Here is a 27739-nt window from a genome sequence, read left to right as displayed (position 1 = left end):
AGTTATAGACTTCTGTGACTCTTTCAGATAACCAGTAAAACCTTTATTTTCTCCTCATTTATATTAAACAAACGTATCTTTTAAAAAATAATATTTGCATTAAAATATAAGAAAAGGTCACTTCTTTTTTTAAAAAGTAGACTTTTGTTGGAACTTGAAGAAGTGGTAAGGAGATTAACCAGCTAAAGATTTCCTGAGCCTATGATCACTGCACTCCATCTCCAGTCATTTAGAATACATTTCTCCAGCACTGGCATAAACCCGGATCTTCTGACAGTTTTATAGTTCCATTACCATTTGAATTCAACAATTTCTATGGGCAACATACCAGCACTGTAACATACTCCCTTGTACTTGACAATGTTGTCATGCTGCAAGGACTTCAAGATTTCAATTTCCCTTTCAAAATCTCGGAGGTGCTCTTCAGTACTGTGCTGGAGCTTTTTAACAGCCACCACCTCTCCAGTGTTGTCCTGCAGAGGGTCATATCGGCACATCTCCACACTTCCAAAATTACCCTAAACAACATTAGGTTGCAAGTTTTTCAATATGTTACTAATGAATTCTAATTATACATGAAGTATCCAAAGCTAGAAGTAATAGACATATCTCTAAGCTTTTTTTGGAGGGGGGCAAGTTTTAGAACAAGAAAACAATACATGATTTCAACAAGTTCACATATAAAATTTAACTTCTTCAAAAAGAATTATATGTGGAAATATAAATTATTTGAAAAACATATTCATACAAATGAAGAACCATTTACTAATTCAAGTCTAGAGTAATGCCAGAAGATTCACTGCTAGGAAGAAATATTCCCTTTGATATCCCAGTGATAAATGGAATAAGTGTCTGTTATGGACTTGTGTCCCCCTAAACTTTTTATGATGAATCTCTAATCCCCAATGTGACTTGGAAATAGAGCCCTATGTAGGAGTGTAAAAGGTTAAATTGAGACACAAGAGTGAGGTCCTAATGCCTATGGATCAGGCTACAAAACAGAAACAGAGCTAGGAAAAGTCTTCACTAGAAACCAAACCCTTGCAGGCCTCTGATCTTATGACTTTGGGGCCTCTAAAACTGTGAAAACTAATAATGTTTGTTCTTTAAGTCAACCATTCTATGACATTTTGTTATAGCAACTCAATCAAATTAATAAATAGTACAATCTGCCACTTTAAGCCTACAAGGGGCAGTGGTGCCCACCATGATCCTAGCTACTCAGGGGAGCTTAGATCTGAGGACGGAGGTTCAAGCCCAGACCAGGTAGAAAAACCTGTAAGACCTGATTAACTACCAAAATACATTGGAAATGGAACTGTAACTCAAGTAGTAAAGTGCCAGCTTTCAGTAAAAATGATCAAAGACAGCATCCAGGCCCTGAGTTCAAGCCCCAGGACCAGCATAAAAAAAAAGTGTTTTAGACTATGGAATATATCTATCTATCTATCTATCTATCTATATATATATATATACATACATGATATATAAAGATAAGATCAGTCAGCTGATATATAACATTTAAAGTATAGGGTTTTGGTATTGATCCCAATTAGTGTATTTTGATATTATTGAATTCTCCAGGAATATAGATCTTGAGCAACTTTATTTCCAGTTATGTACTTAAAGTCTACTTCTTTAAAACCTAGACTTCAAATGTAATTAAGCCTCTAATTATGCAGTTTGGAAAGACACAAGGTAGACTTAAGACTTAAGACTCGGGCCAAACAGAACAGAGGTGAAATTTTAGTTTACTAGTCTTGCTGTGTCCTTGGGAAATTCAATTACTTCTCTGCACATAAATTTTTTTTCCTGCTTAAAATGGAAACAATATAATGTCTATCTCAAATTACTTCAAAATAATCTCAAAAATAATGAGAAATTAAGAGTTTTATATCCTTTTCTTTGAATTAACCATGATTCCAGATTCCTGACTCAAAAAAAACTGAAGAAATGTTGCTTTCAAGCGTAAGCGTAGTTTGTTAAACAGCATATACCTAACACACACAAATACCTAAACTTTTTGCTCTCACTGCTACATTACTTCAAAGATTCCCAAGAGTATTTTTTTTTTGCCAGTTCTGGGCTTGGGCTCAGGGCCTGAGCACTGTCCCTGGATTTTCTCAAGGCTAGGGCTCTACCACTTGAGCCACAGCACCGCTTCTGGCTTTTTGCTACGTATGCGGTACCAAGGAGTCGAACCTGGGTCTTCGTGCATGTTAGGCAAGCACTCTACCTCTAAGACAAGCTCCCGGTCCCCCAAGAGTATTTTTAAGACAAAGATAAATAAGCAAAGTATTAATATTGCTAAGCCAATATTTCAGTATAATCTCCAATGTTTAGCTCTCAAAAAAGCTCACTTTGGGACTTGTACTTTAATTTTAAGGCCTAAATGAAACCTGTAAACTATGTCAAAAATCTTAATTCATAACAATAAATAATCTAGAAAAGCCTATACCTCTGCAGGCAAGCTTAGGGAAAGAAGCGAAAGATTAAATACTGTAGTTGCCTTCTAAAATGAGTCTTTTCTGATCTTATAACTCATAAGCTAACATGACTGTGGCTATTTACTGGAGACTGTCTATGTGAATTTTGTTCAATCAATGTCCTAGACAGTAAGCAATCAGACGGTTTTTTTCCCCCTGAGACGTCTAAAGGCAGGCACAAAAACATTTAACTATCCCTTTATCTGCTTCACTGATTCATATATCATAAGCTACAAGCTCCTGTAGCAACAGGTTGGTACTGGCACAAGAGTCCCATGGTCAAAGTAATTTATGAAGTATTGCCTCATTTATCATCCTCTTGAAGATATTCAATACACATTATATGTGAAAGGTTCTGAGATGTTCTTCAGCAACAAAAATTGTTTATTACAAAATTTCTCTAAGTCTGACAATTAAGCCTTTTTTCTTACAGATAATCCTTAAAATTATCATCAATGCATTTAAAGGTGCTCCAAAGCCTCTAGGCATTCATACACAGTGAGACCATAGGAGGATATTCTTAGAACACAAAGGTGTAATACCTATGTGCATCTGATCATATAAACTAGTATTTATCTAAATGAGCCCCAGGAAATGGGAACAAGAGGTTTTGTCTTTGTTGCTGTCCTCATTTCCTTTTGTCTTGTTTATCTGTCTTTGGGAGAGTAAAGGGTGACATAGACATGGAGGGATAAAGGGCGAATGATACTAACTAGAAAATGGAACTATATAACTTGTAAGTGGATACAAGAGGGAAAAACTGGGAGATAGACAAGGGGTGATAATGTCCAAAAAGAAATGTACTCTTTACCAGACCTATGTAACTATAACCATCTCTGAACATCAACTTTATAATAAAAATTTTAAGAAAGAAAAGAAAAAGATTCTCCAAACTTCAAATTCTATTACAGAGCTATGGTAACAAAAACAGGTTGGTCTGGCACAAGAACAGGCCTAAGGACCAATGGAACAGAGCTGATGACCCAGAAATCAACCCACAGACGTATGGCCAAGTAATCTTCGATAAGGAAGCCAAAAAAAAAAAAAAACTGGATGGGAGAAAAACAGCCTCTTCAACAAATGGTGTTGGAAGAATTGGTTAAAGACCTGTAGGAAACTAAAGCTGGATCCTTATTTGTCACCAAGCACCAGAATCAACTCCAAATAGATCAAAGACCTTGAGGTAGATACCCTGAAAATGTTACAGGAAGGAACAAAAGATACACTAGGGCTCCTTGGCCTAGGTCGAAACTTTCTCAATAGAGGCCCAGAAACACAATAAATCAAAGAAAGTTTGGACAAATGGGACTGCATTAAGCTGCAGAGCTTCTATATGGAAAAGGATATAGTTAGCCAAGATAAAAAGAAAGACCAGGTGTCAGGAATTTGGCATAGTGGTAGGAGTGCTTGCCTAGCATGCATGAAGACCCAGGTTTGATTCCTCAGTACTACATACATAGAAAAAGCTGGAAGTGGTGGAGCTCTAGCCTTGAGAAAGCCCAAGGACAGTGCAAAAGGCCCTGAGTTCAAGCCCTAGGACTGGCAAAAAGGAAAAAGAATAGAGAGTAGACACATGACAAAAGGCTAGTCTTGAAAAAGCCCAAGGACAGTGCTCAAGCTCCAAGTTCAAGTCCCAGGAATGGCCAAAATAAAAAAGAAAAGAAAGAAAAGAAAAAGAAAGGCCACAGAGTGGGAAATCTTCACTAACCATACAACAGACAAGAGCCTCATATCTAAAATATACCTACAGCTTAAATAATTAAATCTCTCTGCCAGGCGGGATGGCTCATGCCTGTAAATCCTAGCCACTCAGGAGGCTGAGATCTGAGGATCAAGGTTTAAAGCCAGCCTGGGCACAAAAGGACCTGAGACTCTTATCTCCAATTAACCTCTAGAAAATGGGAAGTGGGGCTTGTCTCAAGGGTAGGGCAGTAGCCTTGAGCTGAAGAGCTCAGGGACAGTGCCCAGGCTGTTCAAGCCCTATGACTCACCAAAAAATAAAATAAATAAATAAAATAAATCTCTCAAAAAAATCCATAAAGAAACAATCATACCATTAAAAAGTGGGCTAAAACCTGATATATCGGATATAATTGTATTTGGTTATCTGAAATTGGAGAGGGAACAGGGGAAAACAAGATGAGGGGTGGGGGCAGGGGGAAGGGAAATGGGGACCACGATATGTGAAAGGGTATCAATGTGTGGTAATTAAGGCACCATTTATCTGGCAAATACCATGTAACCCTTCTATTAATTACAATAAAAATATATTTTAAAAAAGTGGGCTAAAAACTTAAAGAGAAACTTTTCTTAAGAGCAAGTAAGAATGGCCAATAGGGGGAAGTGGCACTGTGGCTCAAGGAGTAGAGCACCAACCTTGAGCTAAAGAGTTCAGAGACAGCGCCCAGGCACAGAGTTCAATCCCCATGATCGACCCTCCCCCCGCAAAGAAAGGTCAATAGGGTCCAGCAGAGTGGCCTAAAGGTAGAGTGCTTGTCTAGTATACATGAAGCCTTGGGTTCGATTCCTTGGTTCCATATACATAGACAAATGCCGGAAGTGGTGCTAAGGCTCAAGTGGTAGAGCTCTAGCCTTGACAAAGTCCAAGGACAGTGCTCAGGCCCTGAGCTCAAGCCCAGGACTGGAAAGAAAAAATCAAAACAACCTTTGAGATTCTACATCACTCCAATTAGAATGGCCATAATCAAGAAATCTAATAACAACAGATGCTGGTGGGGATGTGGCCAAAGGGATCGCTACAAAACTGTTGGTGGGAGTGCAAACTTGTTCGACCACTCTGGAAAGCAGTATGGCAGCTCCTCAAAAAACTAAGCATAGAGCTCCCATATGACCCAGCCATCCCGCTCCTGGGTATTTACCCAGATGTCCAAAAAAAAGGACATACTAAACTTATCAGCACAACCATTTCAGTTCAGCATTATTTACCACATCTAATATAAAGAACCAACCCAGATGCCCCTTACTAGATGAATGGATCAAGAAGAGGTGTAATATATACACAGTGGAATTCTTTGCTGCCATCACAAAGAATGACATTGCCCCATTTGTAAGGAACTGCAAAGACTTGGAAAAAACCATATTAAGTGAAAAAAGCCAGATCCAAAGGAAAATAGATTCCATGGTTTCCCTCATTTGGAATAATCAGTATGCATCTAGGATTTTCCTAGCAGGGAGCGCAATAGCTCAAAAGCTATGTATGTATGTCAATACAGGATGAGGCTAAGCAAAATGAATACCAGGAGAGGGAAGCAAGAGATTTAGCCTTGTGGTTGTTGTTTTTAATGTGCTATATGAAGTTTTTTCTTTTTTTTCTCTCCTATGGTTTTTCCTCTGTTGTTGCTGTATCTGACTTTGATAACTGGTGTATTGTATATACATTTGTTTATTTGAATCAGGGAAGGAAAGAGGAAAAACAAGAGGTTGAGACAAACGACAAAGGAGGAACCAGTGTAACAGCAATATTCATAAGACAGTATGTTGGAAATGAATTTTACAACTTGGGTGGGGGTAGGAGGAGGTAAAGTGGGAGAAAAACATGAGAAGGGGTAACTGTTAAAAAAGTAATGTACTCACTACCTCATGAGTATAACTGTAACCCCTCTATACATCACCCTGATAATAAAATTTTAAAAATAAAACTGCAGTTTGTAAATGTTTTTTAAAAAAGATTCTCCAAAGACATACTTCATTTGAAAAATTTACCTTCCCAAGTTGCTGCAGAAATTTCAAGTGTCTCTCTTCAAACTGTGTAGGGTCCCTGTCTTCAAAAGCACCAGAAAACCCTAGGGCACCTATCCTCATGTTTGGTAACATATCATTTTCTGTTAATAGTTCATAATCTAGAGAAATAAAGATTATCACTCTTAAGACTGGCAAATACATTCTCTGGGTAAAATCAATACATATTCAAGTTGGTAAAATAATCAGAATTAGTTAGAAACACTGAATGATATAGGGAAACTAAAACTGGTTTATATTATATTATATTATAGTCGATTATATGAATGGAAACTTTATTTCTCAAAAACTAATAGGTTCTTAAGGAAAATCTTGCAAAGGATAAATGATTACTTTCCAAAAAGGTAGTTTTAAGATTCATAAAGTCAGGTCAAAATGAACAGCACCTGAAGTACTTATTAAATACATATATAGCTTCAGCTTACTATCTAAAAGAAGGTAAGATAAACAAGTCTACCTAGTATTTAGAAAAACAACTGAAGTCAGGCACAGTGGCTCATGCCTATAATCCTAGCTACTCAAGAGACTGAGATCTGAGGATCAAGGTTCAAAGCCAGCCCAGGCACAAAAGGACCTGAAACCCTTATCTCCAATTAACCTCCAGAAAAGGGAAGTGGGCTGTGGCTCAAGGGGTAGGGTGGTAGCCTTGGGCTGAGGAGCTCAGGGACAGCCTCCAAGATGAGGTCAAGCCCCATGACGCACCAAAAAAAAAAGTTATTAAAAAGTCAATACAGCCAAATAAACATCTGTATCCAAATAAACATGCTTCTCATTAACTGGAAAACTAAAAATAGTCTGGAGTCTAATACTTCCATGCCATAAGGTTATTCTTCTCATTTAAAGGATTAAATACAATTAGGTTGCTGAAGGAGAAAAAGGCTTTTTAAAAGAATAATAATACTTTCCAGTAAAGGAGATCAGAATATGCACAAAGTATAAGAATTTATATCAGTTTAAGAATTTAAAACACATCAAGAACATCTTGAAAGAATTTGCAAAATTAGTAGTCATTAAATATAATAAAGATAGAAAGATAAGTGATCAGTAGGTTCTCTCTAACAATACATACCGGGAGTAAATAAACTGTTAAGATCCCGTATAATCGCTCTGAAAGACGGTCTGAAATCCGATTCATAATCCATACAATTATTTATAAGATTTGCTAATTCTGTCCACTTTGGTGCAGGAAGCTGGTGCCTATCTTCATAGAATTGAAGCTTCTATAGTTAAAAGAACCAAAAACTGAGAATAAGCTGTTTAATTGTGAATCAACGTTCTTTTTTAAATGGAATGAGCTAAGCAATACCAAATCATGTAAAAGAAATATAAAGGTTCACAAAGTAATTCTACCTTCATAGTCTGTTATTAACTTACTCTTTGAGCGTCAAGAGCACTCAGAGGCTTATCTCCTCCACTGCAAATTTCCCACAATGTAGTACCAAAACTCCATTTGTCTGTTGCCAAATTTAGATTTTTAGGATTTTCAATGCATTCCGGTGGTACCCATGGTATTCTCTCCTGAAGAACTTTTAAATAACAGGAACAAAAGATAAATAATCTCAACAACACCGTTATTCAGTCTATAGGCAAATAATTTTCAAACTCATCAAATCTTTTTTATTATTATTACAGAAGGACTATTCCTGATTATGTATACCTAAATTTAAGAGCTCTTGGGTTATTTATTTGTGTGTGTGTGTGTGTGTGCAGGCCTGAGGCTTGAACTCAGTGCCTGAGTACTGTCCTGGGGCTTTCCTCAAAGCTAGTGCTCTACCACTTGAACCACAGCACCACTTCCAGCTTTTTTTTTTTTTCTATTTACATGGTACTGAGGAATCTGCATGCTAGGAAAGCACTCTACTACTAGGACAAACTCCCAGCCCAGCTCTTGGTTTATCTAATTTGCTATCTCGGTTTTAACAATAAGGACAATGGAAAGACATAAAAACTGAATAATTTGCCTAAAACCATACAATCTGTTAGTGTTGGCATTAGATTTAGAATCTTGTACAATAAATTCCACAAGCTTTCTTCTATTACACAACAGTGTCTCAACTGGTATATCATTTTCTCTACCACTCATTAATCCTGTCTTCTTTGCCCACCCCCAACTTACAAAATCTGTCCTGAGCCAGGCACCAGTGGCTCACACCTGTAGTCCTAGCTACTCAAGCAGCTGAGATCTGAGGATAGCAGTTCAAAATCAGCCTGGGCACTAAAGTCCATGACACTCTTATCTCTAAATAACCATCAGAAAACCAGAAATGGTGCTGTGGCTCAAGTGGTAGAGCTTTGAGCTGAAGAGCTCAAAGTCAATGCCCAGGCCAGAGTTCAAGCCATGGGGCTTGAAGACCAACAACAACAAAAATTTGTCCCGAAACTTTACCTCAACCTTTTTTTTTTTAACAGTAAAACTAATGATGAAAAACTAAAATTTAATAACTAAATAAAACTAAGTTTTAATAACTTTATAGCAGTTGCTATTATAACTTGAAGATGAGTAGGGTCCACAAGTACTTATCATGCTGGCAGATGAATGACTAAATTGTTTTGAGGAACTACAGGTATGGAACTGATACAGGATTCTACTCAGATAATGGAATTTCCCAAATAAAGTTTCTAAGGTTCATTACAGCACTACAAAGAAAGTAATCAAAGAAAGAGGAAGAAAAAGAACTCTGACTTCCAGGTATTTTAAGTAAGAATGAAGGAAAGGATAATCTGCAATATATTTTTGTCTGTTATGATAAATACAAATATTTTGCTATATAAACAAAGCAATAGGGAAGTAGGGGTGTGGCTCAAATAAGTGATACACTGCCAGCCTTCAGTAAAAAAGCTAAGCAAGAGTCTAAGCTGAGTTCAGGTCCTAGTATCAACACACACAAAAAAACAGCATTAAAAAGAACATTGATTTCTTTCTCCTTTATTGAATGAATATATTAAGTTTCTATTCAAATGAAGCAAATTTCCCCAAGTACTAGGTCTAAGACTGAAAAAGGTTAATTCCTTATACTACTGTCTGTACTGTTGGATAAGATGCCAAATATAATAGTCTCAGAATACTGTATACAATGCATAAACTGATTTTTTAAGAGTCTACATTTAGAACAGTCAAAAAATAGCTCAGATAGTGAACCAATAGCAATGTTGTTGGGCTTTCCAAAAACTTAACTATTAACAAAAATTGTACTTTTAACTTATGTTAAACAAGATTAACAGATGTAAGAAGGTTTTCTTAAGCTACTTTTATTTATTTATTTATTTATTTATTTATTTATTTATTTATTTTGCCAGTCCTGGGCCTTGAACTCAAGGTCTGAGCACTGTCCTTGGGCTTTTTCCCCAAGGCTAACACTCTACTTCCAGGTTTTTTCTATGTATGTGGTACTGAGGAATTGAACCGGGTCTTCATGCATGCTAGGCAAGCACTCTACCACTAGGCCAAACTCCCAGCCCCTTAAGCTACATTTTTTTTTTTTTTTTTTTTTTTTTTTTTTTTGCCAGTCCTGGGCTTGAGCTCAGAGCCTGAGCACTGTCCTTGGTCTTTTCCCACTTGAGCCTCAGCACCACCTCCGGCTTTTTTCTATGTATGTTGTACCGAAGAATTGAACCCGGGTCTTCGTGCATGCTAGCCAAGCACGCTACCACTAGGCCAAACTCCTGCCCCCCAACTTTTAAAACATCAAAATTAGCAGATTTTTGTTGTATCTTTTCAAACACTCTGAGTACACTTTGAGAAAATGTAATGCCCAAATAAAATTACATCTTTCACATATAACTAGGGATTAAACTTTTAAAAAATTATCAAGTCATTGATGCCATATCTCTAAGAAAGAGGGACAGAGATCAGGATGTACTTGTCACTTAGTTGAAATTGCTACAATTGACAGATATACATTATTAATCAAGAGCACGAGTAATAGAAAGTTCAAGGAAAACTGAACATACTATCCAAGCAAAATTTAAGAAAATTAAATGAAATCCCTGTAGAACTTACTGTCTTTTGGTAAAACTGTAATGCTAATGCCAGGATCACTGAGTTTGATGAAAGGAGGATTTCCTGTCTTCCTGTCTTCTTCTCTGATAAGTAGAATATTTTTGGCACATACATTCCCATGAATAAGGTTTTTTTCTTCCTATTAAAGTTAAATGCACATACATTCAAATATCAATATTTGAACATTTCATGTTCAAAGCCCCAAGGCAAATTAATGACATGGAAGAGAATATAAAAATATTAATTTAGAGGCATGTTTTGAGACAGTTGCAGAAAATTTCCTGACTTAGCCTTTAAAGGACAATCATCTATAAGTAATGAAGTGAATAAGTTAAACCTACCCAGTGTTACTCTACTTTCCAGAGTTGAGATTCTAAATGGCAAGTCTTTCTAGATGGTCACTGACATTAGAAAATACTGTTTTCAGTTCAGCAGCCACAGGGAGGATAACTGGCTGTCACTCTGGTATTCTGCTTCTGTGTCAAGTCTACCCTCTCACTGAACATAATGTCCAATTGCCCTCAAATATACAGGATTTTCTGCTATCCAGAGTAGCGTAGCTTGTTTGTGAAAAATTTTTGGTTAAATTTGCTAACCTCGGCTGGTAGAGTGCTTGCCTAGCATGCACGAAGACCCGCGTTCGATTCCTCGGTACCACATACATAGAAAAAAGCCAGAAATGGTGCTGAGGCTCAAGTGGTAGAGCTCTAACCTTGAGAAAGTCCAAGGACAGTGCTAAGGCCCTGAACTCAAGCCCATGACTGGCAAAAAAAAAAAAAAAAAAATTTGCTAACCTCAAATGATAAGAACTACAGATTGTTAAGAGACTGATAACAAAGCTGTTCCTTTCCAAACAGATTTTAAATAAACATATTTCTAAAATACTCCCTTTTCATCACCTAACAGATTATTTTGAATGATTTAGCATAGTTTCAGAGATTTAGTTCTTATTACTAGGTCAAAATAATTTCTACATTGCTCATAAGATAAAAGCAAGTTTTGACAAGAACAAAATAATTACTTACTAGAAAATGCATAGCCCATGCCAACTGTTTAGCCACTCCAAGTTTCCATAATATATTTATAGAATTTTTATTCTTTTTCAGATAGGTATCTAATGATCCAAATTTTACAAACTCTTGAACTAAAATATCTGCATTAAAATATAGATAATAATAATGTTTAAGATATATATTGTTTAAACATAATTGAAACTATTATAAATACACTTGCAATATATGCAAATACCATGGATAAAGAAATTAAACAAAATTCATTTTTAAAAACTTTGTGGATTTACACCACTGTACATTTAGTTTTTAGTTTATTCATGATATGATACAGGAATCTAAATAATACATAATACACAATTACATGTAAAATATACAATACACATTTTACTGTACAGAGTATAATATAATATATAATCACTCCAATATACCTGGAGACTATATCTAATAGGAGTATACAATCATCTCAGTCAGTTCAATTGGTAAGTCAGTCTATCGATTATATGCTTTAGTCTCCAAGGAAACATGTATGGAAAGAGCCAGCTGCTCAAATGTTATATTTAACCACCCATAATATGCACAACTACAGTGTACACAAAAGGATGTACATTTATTTACAATAATACTCTAGCACTTGGACATTAACTGATTTCTATGTTTTAAATTTCACAACTTGTTCTTTTTTTAAGACATAACCAAATAATCATATAATGCTCAATTCAATAATACCTAATTTCCATTAAACCATGGTTTATATTGATCCTTGTGACCCTGAAACTGGATGGTCTATATAAACTGTAGAATCTCTGAGAAAGACATGCTATTAAACATAAGAAAGCCAGTATTTTACTTACTCTCCTCTCCACAGACACATACTCCATAATTTAAAACCAAATGCTTATGAGAAAGTTGGCTCATCATGCTTGCTGCTTCAAAGAAAGACTAAGGAAAAGAAAAATAATACTAAAGAATTACTGTTTCATTACTATTTGTAAATATGCAGAGATAAAAAAGATACTGCCACAAAAGAAATGCACTTTCTCCTACGCTTAGCAGGTTACAATATACTTTGTTCCCTTAATATGGACTTGCAAGTGCCTCAACCTTGATGTTTGGATTGGAAATCCTTAGAAAATGTGAAATGTGAAGTCAGTAGTGAGAGAAAGCAATAGTGGCAGAATAATTCAAGTTAAAACGGCTTGGATTATAACATCTAAAACAGAATTGCCAAGTAAAACCTAGATGTCAACATTTCATATAGTGATGAGACTAAGGTAGATTAATATAAACTCTAAATAATGTTTCCTAAATAACTAAGAATAGGTTTTGCACAGGTAAAGTATGAAACCTGAATTAGAATGGTAGCACAGTATTGACATTATTCTTACTCAACTAATCCTTAACTAGAAGTTGTGGCTATTGTCATTCAGGGGATCATGATCACTAACACTTTGCTGCTCTAGATTAGAACTAGTCTTCTTGCTTGTTTCCTATCATCTTCCTCTAACCTTTTAAGGCACCATAAAGATCATAAACTTGTGTTGTATCTTGAGATGATTCTCAAAGGCAGAGACATCCATATTTTACTCAGTGATCCTTATTACAGAGTTATACAAACTCTTTCTTTTTAAATAGATGAAACTATACAGGAGCCTCTATGAAACTATAAAATCCCGGGAAGCCACATTTAAAAACAGCTGCTTTCCAGCCAGGAGTTTGGCCAAGTGGTAGAGTGCTTGCCTAGTATGCACAAAGACCTGGTTTGATTCTTCGGTACCACATACATAGAAAAAGCTGGAAGTGGTGCTGTGGTTCAAGTGGTAGAGCTCTAGCCTTGAGAAAAGCCCAAGGACAGTGTCCAGGCTGAGTCCAAGTTTCAGGACTGGCAAAAAAAAGCAGTTGCTTCAGCAGATAACTGAGATTTAGTAATACTTATAATAGCAGGGCACCATGGCTCACGCCTGTAATTCTAGCTACTCAGGAGGCTGAGATCTGAGGATCAAGGTTCAAAGGACCTGAGACTCTTATCTCCCATTAACCTCTAGAAAAATGGGAAGTGATGCTTGGAAGTGGGGCCTGGCTCAAAAGTAGGGTGGTAGCCTTGAGGTGAAGAGCTCAGGGATAGTGCCCAGCCAGTTCAAGCCCCATGACCCACAAAACAAAACAACAACAAAATACTCATAATAAAATTCTAAAAATAATTAGTTTATAATTATTATTTTTCAATCCTACAATTTTCTACAACCATATCAGAATGTATCCTCAAAAAGGTCTCATAAATGTACTTTTAAACTACAATATTTTGAAATATTGCATGCATGTTATATGCACATGAAAACACATACTTATATGGTATAAACTACATTAACTATCCAAAGAACATGCATACCTCTGAATAATTTCTATGTGCTTTATCCAGAACTTTTAAAAGAACTTCTGTCTCATGTAGTTGACCATAGTCTCCTACTTCTCTTCTTAGGCCCTTAAAAATTTTTGTGAAAGTGCCTTGACCAAGACTTTCATTCTATAAAAGAAAAAAAAGTAAAGAGAATGAGAAAAGATGAAAAAATGGGAAGAAAATTTAATTATACTTTGTTTGCTTGCTTGTTTGTTTCTTTGGCTCAAGGCTCCTACCCTTGGGCCTGGGCCCAGCCCAAGTCTGGACATTAAAGACCCTGAGAGTCTTATCCCCAATTAACCACTAGAAAACTGGAAGTGGAGCTGTGGCTCAAGGGGTAGGGCAGTAGCCTTAAGCTGAAGAGCTCAGGGACAGTGCCCAGGCTCAGATTTCAAGCCCCATGACAGACAAAAAAAAAAAAAAAAAGAATTTATAAAGGTACATATTAAAATACCTGGAGAAAATAGAATTCATTCTCAGTTTTTTCTTATTCTAGCACAAAGTTGGCATATTTCTCAGAACATATAAAATGTTTAAATTGCAAGTAAACTTTATAATGTATAACAAAATAGTTCCAAATGTCACATAAATATGATACAGGATAAGAAATCAAGAAGAAAGGAAATGATCATTATTATCTAATGCCTTACAAATATCAAGTCTTCATTTCTGATTTTGTGAAATACCATTTGGTTCACATTATTATGCCTTTGTAATGTTGGTGAGTTTGGTACATCAGAAACACCACTGGTTCTGAAGACTAGAAGATTCGATTTATCTGAAAAACAACAGTAAGATATATGTGTACATGTATGTGTGTGTGCATATGTATGAGTATACCCATCAAACACACATTAAAAATATAAATTACTCCAAAGAAAAGTAAAATGAAAGTGTTATTTTAAAAGTTTATCTTTAAGAAGTTGTACAAAAGAGTTACCATTCAAAGTAGCATATGAATACAATAAATAATAGCTGCTGACTATTCATCTTTTTCAGGTAAAATTATTAGCCTTTTACTGACTGAATTTATCAGTTATTTCACACATTTAAAATTAGGATCACTTATTTAACCAGTATAATTTTTCCAGGAATTTTAATAATTAAATATATGATTTCAAAAAATTTCCAACTTAACTATTTAAAAATATAGACATTAAATTTTTTTAAATTACATAAAAGTTTTTGTTTAAAATATATGAGAAAATTGTCCAGATTCACATAAATTACAAATTACTTTTATTTATTTTATTATCAGGATGGTGTATAAAGGGGTACAAAGGGGTACAGTTACATTCATCAGGTACATTACTTCTTGAACATTGTTACCCCATTATCTTTAAAATGCAATTTTAGAAAAATACAACTTCAAGTCACTAATAGACAAACAACCTAAACCTACCTTGTACAAACCTCTTTGTACAAAGAATGAGACAAAATTAGTTTTTTTTAAGTGTTTCTTTGGTATTTCTTTAAAATCAGTATACTAAAGATATCTTACACTATATACATAGCCCATGACCAGTATTTTAAAAATAACTATAGAGGGTTTTTTTTACCTTTTGGTTTGGGCGGACAGCATTTAGTAAACTGGAAAATTATACTGTCTGAGCGAACAGTTTCCATCTGGTAGCAATTCAAAAGATCTTTAAGATTACTGAAATTTTTCTTAGTCCCACTGAGGTTGTACTCTCTATTCTCATTTTTTGTAATTAAACAGTGTTTATATTCAATGACGTTTTCTCTCTATATAAGTTTAATTATAAAGAGAAGAAGGGAACATTACAATGGACAGCATAGTAAGTATTTTGTCCAGAAGGTTACCACAAAAATAACCAACAGCATATCAAAACATTAAAACAATAAATCCTAAAGCAGGGTACAGTAAAGGCCCCTGGTTTCTCAAAAGAAACATCTAGTTATAATTCCATAGCCTACAAAAATGGCTCACAAATAGATTTTATTAAAACATGAACAAGAAAGCAATTAGTATGCTTCCTAATTTTTGTTTTCCAAAAGATATGTTTCTTGAAGAGAGGTTTATACGATATAAAATATATCATTCATATTAAGATTGGCACATACAATATAAACACAAAACTCAACACAATTATCATAAATTATAGTAAATGATACTCTGAAATTAGGATGATTAATTTTATACAATGGCTTAATCTACTTTTAATAGTTTATATATTAAACCATTCTCTGCATGTGCTAAATGCAAGATAGTTGCTTTTACAAAACCAAGTAAATAACAAATACCTTTATTTTTAAAAAACTAAATAAATTTGGATGCTGCTATGATTTGAACCATAAAATTTCCTTGTAAATGACAGTATCTTTTCAGATACTTGTGTATAGTACATAATCTTAGTTGAGATTCAAAATGATATTCATTTAACAGAGAGGCTTCTTTGCAGTTTTACAATTAAAGCATATATATATGAATAACATGCCATACTAACCTCAACAGCAAAAGTCAGAAAATACTTATTAAAATCCTTAGGACTGCATCGAAGTACATACAGCCCAGTCTGATTACCTGCTTTCTTCAATTTACTAATGGCAAAGTCCATTCTAAAGATTAAGAAGAAATAATGTGAATGACTACAAGTGCCACTGTATAATGATCAAATGACACATAAGAAATCTCAGGTTAAATTTAAAACTCTAGATTTTTAGATCCATCAATCTATTGTATATTTAGCAATAATCTTCCAAGGGAGAAAAATATCAATTTATCAAGCTATTTTGAAGTAAGTTCAAACCAATTCAAAGAACAAATATATTACTTTAGAAACTTCTATTATAATAACTATCACAAAGAAAACTCATTGAATTTCTATTTTCTAATTACAAATTTAGCATTTTCTAAACCATACTCATTCTCATACTATACAGAAAATGTTTCTTAATCTCTGTTATGTTATTAATATAAAATTGAATGCCTTATTTTATTTGGGGGGCTTGAACTTGCCTGGGCACTGTCCCAGAGCTCTGCAGCTCAAGGCTTCGACCCTACCCTGGAGCCAAGCCCCACTTACTGTTTTCTAGAGATTAACTAGAGATAAAAGTCTCAGGTCCTTTTGTGCAGAGCTGGCTTTGAATCTTGATCCTCAGATCTCAGCCACCTGAGTAGCTAGGATTATAGGCGTGAGCCACCATACCTGCTTGAATGCATCGTTTTAATATAATTCCAAAGTCTAATAGTAACTGAAAAAAACTGGATCTTCAAATTGGCTGGTGATTTTGAAGCTACACAATGGTTTTGTTATGTAATCTGATTTGTGCAAACAGATTTGTTAGAAAATGTAATTTTTCAAATCCCTAAACCTATATGAGTTGCATAAAATCTTTATATAGATGTCCCTTGGCATCCATGGGGACATCCATGGGGACTTGGTTCCAAAATCCAAATCTGAAGATATTCTCTTATATAAAATAGTATAATTTGCATATAATCTATACATATGCTCACATAAACATTAAATCATCTTTATATCACTGATGACATCGATTTATAATGTAAATGCTAAATAAACACTGTCCTATTGTACTGCTTAGGAAATAATGGAAAGTACCTGTTCAGTACAGACACAACTTTTTGAAACTACGTTCATTATGTAGTTGACTTAATTCATGGGTATAGCAACATATATATGTATATATGTATATATGTATATGTATATGTATCTATATACACACAGTACATACATATATATGACTATAAATACTATTTTTTAATTTATACATACACACACACACACACACACACACATTGGCCAGTCCCAAAGTAAGGGCCTGAGCACTGTCCATGGGCTTTTTCAAGACTTGAGCTCTACCACTTGAGCCATAGAACCACTTCTGGCTTTTGTTAGTGGGTGCTTGCTAGGCAAGCACTCTACCACTCTACCAAACTCCCAGCCCCTAAAATTTATAATTAAAATCTGTATTACTCACGAAATTGGACCATGGCAATTGCTTTGTATATTTTCCAGCACTGCTGGTGGTGCTACTTCTTTACAGAGGTAATGGTGTGCATCTGCAGTTAATCTATAATACCCATCAATTAATGATACAAATGACAAAGCTTCTTTTAATGAACTAAGTTCAATTTCCTAAAAGAAAAAAGGAACCATGTAATTTAAAAGGTCAACCACATTCTAAATGTTGGAATTTCTCTATGCTCCACATTACTGCATTAATTTTCCTAAATTAATTAGAATTCTTCAATTTTGTTTTTTGGGTTTTTTTGCCAGTCCTGGGCATGAGCTCCGGGCCTGAGCTCAGGGCCTGAGCACTGTCCCTGGATTTTCTCAAGGCTAGGGCTCTACCACTTGAGCCATAGCACTACTTCTGGCTTTTTGCTATGTATGTGGTACCGAGGAGTCGAACCTGGGTCTTCGTGCATGCAAGCACTCTACCACTAGGCCAAACTCCCGGCCCCCAATTTTGTTTTTAAATGGTGGTCCTGGGGCTTGAACTCTGGGCTTGGGTTCTGTCCTTGAGCTCTTCAGCTCAAGGGTAGCACTCCACCACTTGAGCCACAGCACTACTTCCTGTTTTCTGGTGGTTAATTGGAGATAGGAATCTCACAGACTTTTGTGTCCCAGGTGGCTTTAAACTACAATTCTCAGATCTCAGCCTCCTGAGTAGCTAGGATTACAGGAGTGAGCCACCTGGCACCCAGCTTCTTCAAACATTTTTTTATGACTCCAAATTCCACTATCTGAATTACAAATTCTTATGTCCATTATTTAGAAGCATCTCAAATAAGGGATTATCACGGTTCCCAGATACAGTTTACTCCACATACTTAATTCTACTGTAATTTATAATAATCTATTACGCTAATGTCAGTTACATCAATTCGAAATGGGATTTGGTTAAAAAAATGGTTATTACTTTAAAGGCCTGAGCATTTATTTTTTTTAATTAAAGAATTTATTAACATTGATTTTTACATCATATTTCAAATGACAGGTTTAACAAACAAGTGTTCAAGAAGGGAATCTCTATATACAATCACTGGCACTTAGTTTTTAGAACTTAATCAAAATTAGGCTAAGGGTTTGTATGTCATAGATATATATTAGTTTATGAAAAAAACACTATGTCTATAGAGTCATAAGTTTTTATGTCTATATAGTTATGTTTATATTTCCATTACCATGTCCATAGCATTGGGTATGCAAATATTGAGTCCTTGCTCTTGCACTCTTTGGATCTAATGTTGGGCATTTATTTTTACACACTAACATTATATTGCTAAAATATTCATGCTATAAAGCAGAATATGTAACTGTGCTGTACTTTTGTTACCATACATTTACATATATACATGTTTGTATTTATATTTAAATATGTAAAAATAGTCAATTTGATGAGAAAAGTAAAGATAAAGCCCCGCTTATAATAATACAGATGTAGGAGGAAGGATTAAATTTGTGAAATAGTTACTAGAAAAATTCTTACACAAAACCTTCTTACATAATGTGACCTTTTTTCTTGGCAGTACTAAAATATGAACTCAGGACCTTAAGCTTTAAACTTAAACAATAAACATTAAGAGCTTAAGTTTTCAGATCATGAAACTGAATTTAAAGTCTTAATACTTACCCAATATAAAAACCTCAATGTTAATTCTCCTGTATTACACACTTCAAATTAAGTCAGCAAGTCCAAACATTTTCCCACAAGCAAAGTCTTTATATTAATAAAGTCTAGTCACATAAAAAATCAATAAACTCGGGGGCAGGAGTTTGACCTAGCATGGGGGTGGAGTGCTTGCAGGAAGACCTGGGTTCATTCAATTCTTTGGTACCACATACATAGAAAAAAGCCTGAAGTGGTGCTGAGGCTCAAGTGGTAGAGCTCTAGCCTTGAGAAAGTCCAAGGACAGTGCTCAGGCCCTGAGCTCAAGCCTAGGACTGGCAGAAAAAAGAAAAAAAAATCAATAAACTCTTCCAGAAATACTTATTATAGATCTACATGGGGATTGATAATTACTAACCATACCTCCATACATCCATGAAATGTTTCTTGCTAAAGTATAGCCAAGAGCACCGTGCAAAGTGCAGGAGACACAAGTGCACATAAAATATGGTTCTTACAATTCAAGAAACTTACTGCTACTGGATCATATGTGTATACTCCTTACCACAATTGTAATCTAACTATAGGAAAATGTTCTAAATAATGTGAGTTGCAAGTCAGTTATAATTTATTAAATGGCCAGAGCTAAGCCATACAGATACTTAAGATAAATGAACAAATAATATAACCAAGCCAAGGTGGTCAAAGGGCATTCAAAGTAAAAAGAATACACAGCCAGATAAATAAGGAATTTAATGGAAGATTTTGAAGGTGTGTTTTTAAAAAAGATAGGACTAATCTTTTTTTTTTTTTTTTTTTGCCAGTCCTGGGCTTAAGCTCAGGGCCTGAGGACTGTGCTTGGATTTTTCTCAAGGCTAGAACTCTACCACTTGAGCTTCACCACTATTTCTGGCTTTTTCTAAGTATGTGGGTACCAAGGAATTGAATCCGGGTCTTCGTGCATGCTAGTCAAGCACTCTACCACTAGGCCAAACTCCCGGCCCCAGGACTAATCTTTTAGAATCAATCATGTCTTACAACTTGAGTGAAGCTGATTTGGAATTGGTTTACATTTTACCACATGAAGACTACAGAATATTATTTTCTTTTCATTAGGCAGTATGGCCTTATGTAGGGTTCCCACATAATCTAGATGAAAAAAATAAAACGTTTTAGTCAGGAATGAACATAACAAGTAGCTAGCGCAATCCTGAATCAGAGGAAGGGTAGGGGAGTAACTGGTGCTATGTTAATCATAAAAATGAATGAAAAGTATGGTAATGCAAACAAACTCTCAGAAGGTAATTGTTTGGTAGCAAAACAAAAAGCTAGATGCAGTTTAAAAAATAGTAACTGGAAACAGATTTAGAGCTGTAACAATAACTAATTAAAATTGCCATAACAAAGTAACTTTGGTAGCAAGACTCATATTTATTTCTGTCAAGTATATTTAGTCATAAAACAGACTTACCAAAATTTTACCATCTTGTTTATGGATAGTTACAATTCTACTTTCATTTGAACATTCCTGGTTTGCTTGCTTTATACTAACATCAATAATATCAGGAAAATCACAATATAACTGTAAATCCTGAAATTAAGAGCATTTAAAATTAAAAATAGTCATAGAGCGATCTTATGCAGAATTTATGAAGGGAGCATATTTGTTCAAAATTCCTTATTTCTTGATAACAACAGACATTAAATGTGATCTCTTCTCAAACTAACGGTAACACTATACTTTACCTTGTTTGACTAAACATGAGAAAATTAAAAATTCCAGGAACCTATATTGAATTATGATACTCTTTAATGTAAATAGCATTAAGAAGAACATTGCCAGAAAATCAGAGATGATAAAAATAAAAATCAAATAATTGCACTTAACAATCTAAGAATAGAATAAATTCAAAATCTGCAATGAAAATCTTAAAAACAGTTAACTAATAGGCACATGTCATCATAAATCAATTAGAATTAATCTTTTCTACTTAATTAACCTTATTATTAAAACTCCTTATTACTAATAATAAGGAAAGAAAAAAGAAGGAAAGGGAAGATTATAATCATTTATAGAATTCATCCCTTTTCTGAAAATGTAAAAGTATCATTATTTTGTCATTAAAAATTAAATTAAAAGCCATTTCTGAATATGAAATGACCTTGGAGATGTCAGACTACTTTTATTATGCAAGACGGTGTTTCAAATGATTAACATTACTTTGTTTCTACTGGCATTCTACTTAACATAACAAAGAATGAGAACATATCATTAAGGATTACCTGTTCTGTCAGTGTCTCACTTTCTTTATGTTTCCCTCTTGACCACTGAATTCCACCGTTTCCAGTTATTACAATGGTTGCAAAAATCTCCTCACCTGAAGGACCTCTTCCAGATTCTTTTACTTCAAACTGCTCTGTGTAGAAGGCAGACTGAAGAGTTTCCAGATTTATAACATACTTAAGTTTCAAGTTTCTGGCAGTGGCTTTGCATTGACCAAATTGCTGAATAAACCTGCGAAATCTGTACCTTATTCTCTTCCTTGTCAGAATATGATAGTCTTGGATCTTTGCTCGAACACATTTTGGTAAGAATGTCTTATAGCTAAGAATAATAGGCACACATAGAAAAACAAAACAAAAGTTGTAAGATAAATTTAAAACAAAACTGAAAGGAGGCTGCCTACCTTTTCTCTAGATAGGAACAAGTTACAGCACAGTAGTCAAGCTGGCTAAGCTGACAGAATTATCATCCACCCAATCAATATATCTGAGGCAGGATTTGAGTTTTTGTTAAGTTTAGAATAGGCGTTAATTTTCATCCTTTTGTGAAATGAATTCCTAGTCTAGTTAATACTAAAGTATCTAAAAATTCATTTTCTCTTATTACCTAAGGTCCCTGATCATTTTGTAAGAAATTTTTTCATCTACTGTTCTAAACTGTAGATATTTCCTATAATGCAAAATTTTAGCTGAATGGCTAATTTTGTTGGATGCTGTTGTTCATTATGCAAACATACTTCTATATACACAGTTCCATTAGGCCAGCTTCAGAAATCAAAACACTTCCTTTTAGTAATGTTGTGACTTCTCTGTATCTTCATTTCTATGTTTAGTAGCCTATTAGGCAGGTATTTTTTTCTCCGCTTCTGATGATATACAACGACATAAAATTTCCAGACCTTTATACAGCCTAATTTTTATTCCTACCACTAATATCTGATTAGCTTTAACTTGTCTTACAAGTCTCAGCTGAAACATCATCCAATTAAAGAAACTTGTCGGCTGGGAGTTTGGCCTTAGTGGTAGAGTGCTTGCCTAGCATACACGAAGACCCAGGTTCGATTCCTTGGTACCACATACTTAGAAAAAGCCGAAGTGGTGCTGAGGCTCAAGTGGTAGAGCTCTAGCCTTGAGAAAAATCCAAGGACAGTGCTCAGGCCTGAGCTTAAGCCCAGGACTGGCAAAAAAAAAAAAAAAAACTTGTCGATATACTGTTACAGTACCTGACTTTGTTACCTGGTATATTGTATATATGTTTGTTTTTGAAATAGGAAGGGGAGAGAGAGAAACAAGATCATTGGGAAGGGGTGGATGGAGGGAAATGGGGACAAAAACATAAAAAAGGGTATCAATGTGTGAGAAGTAATGCACCTTCTACCTGGCGAATATAACTGTAACCCCTCTATACAATTTTTAAAAAAAACTTCTCTAGACTTCATTCATTACTGAATTAGATGCTTCTCCTTTTGTTTTCACAGAACGTGTATGTAACATTCCATTATACAACTCTGGGCCTGTTTATTAGCAGTGATATTCTGAAGCTATACATATTCTTTTCTGAAATTTTTAGCTAGTTATTAAATGGTCAACATTAAATTTTAAGTGACAAGTTTACAACTAAATAAATTAATTAGCTATGTAGATAATAAACACTCAAAACTTGTAACTTCTAGTTGGGTGCAGTAGTTCACACCTATAATTCCAGCTACTCAGGAGGCTGAGATCTGAGGATCAAGGTTCAAAGCCAGTCCCAGCACAAAGGGACTTGAGACTCTTATCTCCAATTAACTTCTAGAAAAATGGAAAGTGGGGCTTGAAAGTGGGGCTTGGCTCAAAAGTAAGGTGGTAGCCTTGAGCTGAAGAGCTCAAGGACAGTGCCCAGGCCCAGAGTTCAAGCCCCTTGACTCAAAAAAAAAAACCCTTGTAACTTCTCATTCTAATTGTGTGAGTGTGTGTGTGTGTGTGTGTGTGTGTGTGTGTGTGTGTGTGTGTGTGTGTTTATCAGTTGTGGGACTTGAACTCTGGGCCTGGGCATTGTCCCTGAGCTCTTCAGCTCAAGGTTATCATCCTATCTCTTGAACCACAGCTCCACTTCGGTTTTCAGGTGGTTAATTGGAGATAAGAGTCTCACAGACTTTAGTGCCCAGGCTGGCTTTGAGATCCTCAGATCTTAGCCTCCTGAGTAGTTAGGATGGCAGGCATGAGCCACCACACCCTGCTTAATTTTTATTTTTTTTGTTTTCTATTTTTACTGTCCTATCTATGCCATCTTTGCCTTTGAAGTTATATGTATTAGTCACAAATAAATGGTAAATAAATAAACAAAGGGTTTGTCACAACTAACAATTTTGTATTCCATGATACAACTGGCTATCATGGAATATTTGTTACATGCATATCAGAAATGATTACAAACAAATGATTACAAAACAAGCCAGTTTTCTTTTTTTTTTTTTTTTTGCCAGTACTGGGCTTGAAATCAGTGCCTGAGAACTGTCCTTGGACTTTCTCAAGCCTAGAGCTCTACCAATTCAGCTTCAGCACCACTTCCGGCTTTTTTCTATGTATGTGGTACCAAGGAATCAAACCCAGGTCTTTGAGCATGCTAGGCAAGCAAGTTACCACTAGGCCACACTCCCACACAGTTTTCTTATTTTTTTTAAGAACTATTTGTTACCAGTATACCACTGCTTCCACCTTTTCTTACTCAAGGGTTTTGCACTCAAGTAGTCAAGACTGCTCAAGAAAGCTACTTTACTGGAAAAAAAAAAAACTAGTCACTTCAGCTTATGTTTATTAAATACAGATCTGTTCAGTTTGTAGCCTGAGAATCTTCCATTGTAACAGGAACCTGAGATGATTCCCAATACAAAGCACAACTTGAAAAATATTTCTTCAGGGCTGGGCGTGTACCCTAGTGGTAGAGTGCTCGCCTAGCATGCATAAAACCCTTGGTTTGATTCCTCAGTCCCACATACTCAAAAAAAGCTGAAACTGGTGCTGTGGCTCAAGTGGCAGAGTACTAGCCTTGAGCAAAAAGTGTCAAAAGACAGTGCCCAGGCCCTGAGTTCAAGCCCCAGGACTGGAAAAAAGAAAAAGAAAAAAAAATACTTATTTAGATCAATTGTGTAAGTGGAGGGTCTACTATCAAGTTTCTCCAAGTACTCTGCCATTCTTTTGAACTTATCAAAAAATATGTAGACTCAAACATGTCTGATGCTTTCTAATACTGTAACTCTTTCAGTAAATTTCAGCTGGTTTGTTTTCTTGTAGTACTAGGGACAAAATCCAGACTGCTAGGAAAGTGCCCTCCCTTGACCTATATTCCCAGAAGTGTAAAATCAAAAGGTATGCAAAACACAGAAAAAACAAGCAAATTATCCAAAACCTCTAAGTTCACATTTATGTGTATGTAGAGACATACATATACATAAGAAAATTACCTGATAGAGTTATAGACAGCCAGTGGAGTCTGATTCTTTTCTTTTGCTATTCTCATCATATCTAACACTGCCATCCCAAGACATTCTTCCTGTGTTTCATGAGTCACAGGTACTTTTATCCATCCATGAACAAAATCATGCCGCCACTGACAGAAATAAAATTCAGAATTTTGCTTTAAACTGCACTATTCCATGTTAAACCATCAACCTGTTAACACAGTATTTCCAGACCATATGCAACTTAAAGGTATAAATCAACTCTTAATTCGTTTATTTATTTATTCATTTATTTGTCAGTCACAGGGCCAGATCTCAGGGCCTGGGCACTATCCATGAGCTTTTTATGCTCAAGTCTAGTGCTCTACCATTTTAAGTCACAGCTCCACTTCTGGTTTTCAAGTTGTTAATTGGAGATAAGAGTCATAGGACTTTCCTGCCTGGACTGGCTTTGAACCACAATCCTCACTCATATAACAAATGGCCTCCTGAGTAGCTAGGTTTATTAGAATTACTGAGCAGCCAGGGATTATTCCTAATCATTTCTCCATAAAAGTTCATTTGCAGGGCCGGGAGTTTGGCCTAGTGGTTAAAGTGCTTGCCTAGCATGCATGAAGACCCGGGTTCGATTCCTTGGTACCACATACAGAAAAAAGCCAGAAGTGGTGCTGAGGCTTAAGTGGTAGAGCTCTAGCCTTGAGAAAGTCCAAGGACAGTGCTCAGGCCCTGAGCTCAAGCCCAGGACTGGAAAAAAAAAAATTCATTTGCAAATGGAAACTGACATAAATTGTGTTCACAGTATAGAATATATATGACATTATCATATGTATACATTTACAAATTTTATCTTCTACATAAAAATATGTAGCCAAAATACACTAATAAAATATATACTAAATTCTATTAATGTTAAAAAGCATGTATAAAATATTAAAGATCATATTGGAGACCAATCAAAAGGACTAAAATATAGCTTCAGGCTAAACATGAAAACAATTCCGGTGTCAGAAATTATACAAAAAGTACCATATCATAGCTGCTTTAAAATTTTAGAGAATGCTGAAATTTAATCTAATTGGAGTAGAGGAGGTTTAATCAATTTAAACATCCTGTAGCTTTAAAGATATAAAGAAAATTTTAATGGGCACAAAGTAGAGTGAGGAAATAGAAAGAATGATACAAAAACAAAGCACAAGGCATGTCCAGGGATGTAAACCAATTTGGCTGACATCAAGCTAAAGGTTCTTTGGAATGACTTCATTTCAAGAGCAATGAGATTCTCTCCCATTGGTACAATAGTCACAATGATAGACATGCTTAGAGAAAATAATATGTGCTGGGGGGAGAGGGGAGAGGCAGCTATTGAAGAGGTAACCATAAGGCTTAGATACAAAGTAGTATGGATATAGGAAAGAATATCTTGAAATTCTGATTTAAAAGTGGGCAAAGAATCCTGTAATCCTTACTATTCAGGAGGCTGAAATCTGAGGGGTAGTTTGAAACCAACCCAGACAGGAAAAGTCTGAGAGACTCTAATACATGTGACAACATGGATGAACAGTGAAGACATTATGCTAAATTAGATAACCCAATCACAAAAGATAAAAACCATATAATTCCATTTGTGTGACAGAATTAAAAGAGTCAAGTTCGCAGAGGAAGAACTAAGATAGGTTATTGCCAACTTGCCAGGATGTGTAATGGGTAAAAGTAAAATACAAAAATGTTTAATAATGGCTATGAAGCTTCTATTTGGAAACACAAAAAAATACCCTACATATGTATGATAGTGACACAGCATAATTTGATTGAGCTATAAAACAATAGAACTTTGGTATCATTCCAGAAAACCTACAAATGCTTAGAATGTATATTTTCAGTACTGTAGTATAGATGCTTGATTTATTTTTCCCGTAATGCTACTCAACTTCTACTAACAATAGGTTACCTTTCAATAAATCTAAATTTTTCACATTATTATTTAAATTAAGTATACAATATGCTCCTTTTTAGCTTAGAAGGATCGTCATGATTTTTGCCTTGCTTTCTATGCACCATTTGCTTTGTCGTAGGCATATTTTCACAGAATAAGAATCAGGAAACATTCAGCAGATCACTCAAAACTTTAAATACAACTGACAATAATGTGGAACTGACTAGGAGCCTCTTCACATCAATGAAGTCATATGATGCCCAAATGGGAATTAAAATATTTTGGGTTTTTTTTAATATTTTTTATTGTAATTAATAAAAGGGTTACATGATATTTGCCAGATAGAAGGTGCATTAATTCACATACATTGATACCCTTTCACATGTCTTGGTACCCATTACCCTCCCCCCCACCCCCAAATTTTTTGTTTTGAAACTTGTTTTGATTTTTATTTATTTTTGACTGCACTTGGTCAAAAATATGTATAATGGACCTACAAGTGAGGTGAACCTGCTATGTACTTAAAATGGTTAAAATATTCAATTATTTTATATATTTCAATTGAATTATGTATTTTTGAAAGGATTAGGGATACAGCTTAAGTGGTAGAGCATTTGTCTAGCATGCACAAAGCCTTGGGTTCAGCCGGGCATGGTGGCTCACACCTATAATCCTAGCTACTCAGGAGGCTGAAATCTGAAGGCTGCAGTTCAAAGCCAGCCTGGCACTAAAGTCTATGAGACTCTTATCTCCAATTAACCACTGGAAAACCAGAAGTGGTGCTGTGGTTCAGGGGATAGGGCAGTAGCCTTGAACTGAATTGCTCAGGAAC

General features: G+C 35.2%; 1 protein-coding gene across 1 annotated transcript in view; it reads right to left on the bottom strand.

Annotated features, from left to right (window-relative positions):
* Window positions 1-27739, bottom strand: part of Jak2 (Janus kinase 2) — a 105559-nt gene that overhangs the window by 6983 nt on the left and 70837 nt on the right. Inside the window, exons 6-20 of the mRNA XM_090329723.1 lie at window positions 24978-25123; window positions 21535-21856; window positions 20723-20842; window positions 17617-17774; window positions 16122-16233; window positions 15213-15399; window positions 14304-14431; window positions 13645-13779; window positions 12110-12197; window positions 11271-11398; window positions 10246-10384; window positions 7620-7771; window positions 7315-7465; window positions 6210-6346; window positions 329-518 (exon numbers count right to left, since the gene is read on the bottom strand). Coding sequence (XP_090185849.1) covers window positions 329-518; window positions 6210-6346; window positions 7315-7465; window positions 7620-7771; window positions 10246-10384; window positions 11271-11398; window positions 12110-12197; window positions 13645-13779; window positions 14304-14431; window positions 15213-15399; window positions 16122-16233; window positions 17617-17774; window positions 20723-20842; window positions 21535-21856; window positions 24978-25123 — 2293 coding nt within the window. The remainder of the gene's footprint in view (window positions 1-328; window positions 519-6209; window positions 6347-7314; window positions 7466-7619; window positions 7772-10245; window positions 10385-11270; window positions 11399-12109; window positions 12198-13644; window positions 13780-14303; window positions 14432-15212; window positions 15400-16121; window positions 16234-17616; window positions 17775-20722; window positions 20843-21534; window positions 21857-24977; window positions 25124-27739) is intronic.

Source organism: Megascapheus bottae, chromosome 3, assembly GCF_031878675.1.
Source record: "Megascapheus bottae isolate mThoBot1 chromosome 3, mThoBot2.hap1, whole genome shotgun sequence".
Lineage (NCBI taxonomy): Eukaryota > Metazoa > Chordata > Mammalia > Rodentia > Geomyidae > Megascapheus > Megascapheus bottae.
The sequence above is the reverse complement of the archived record's forward strand: the minus strand, read 5'-3'. Positions and strand labels throughout refer to the sequence as shown.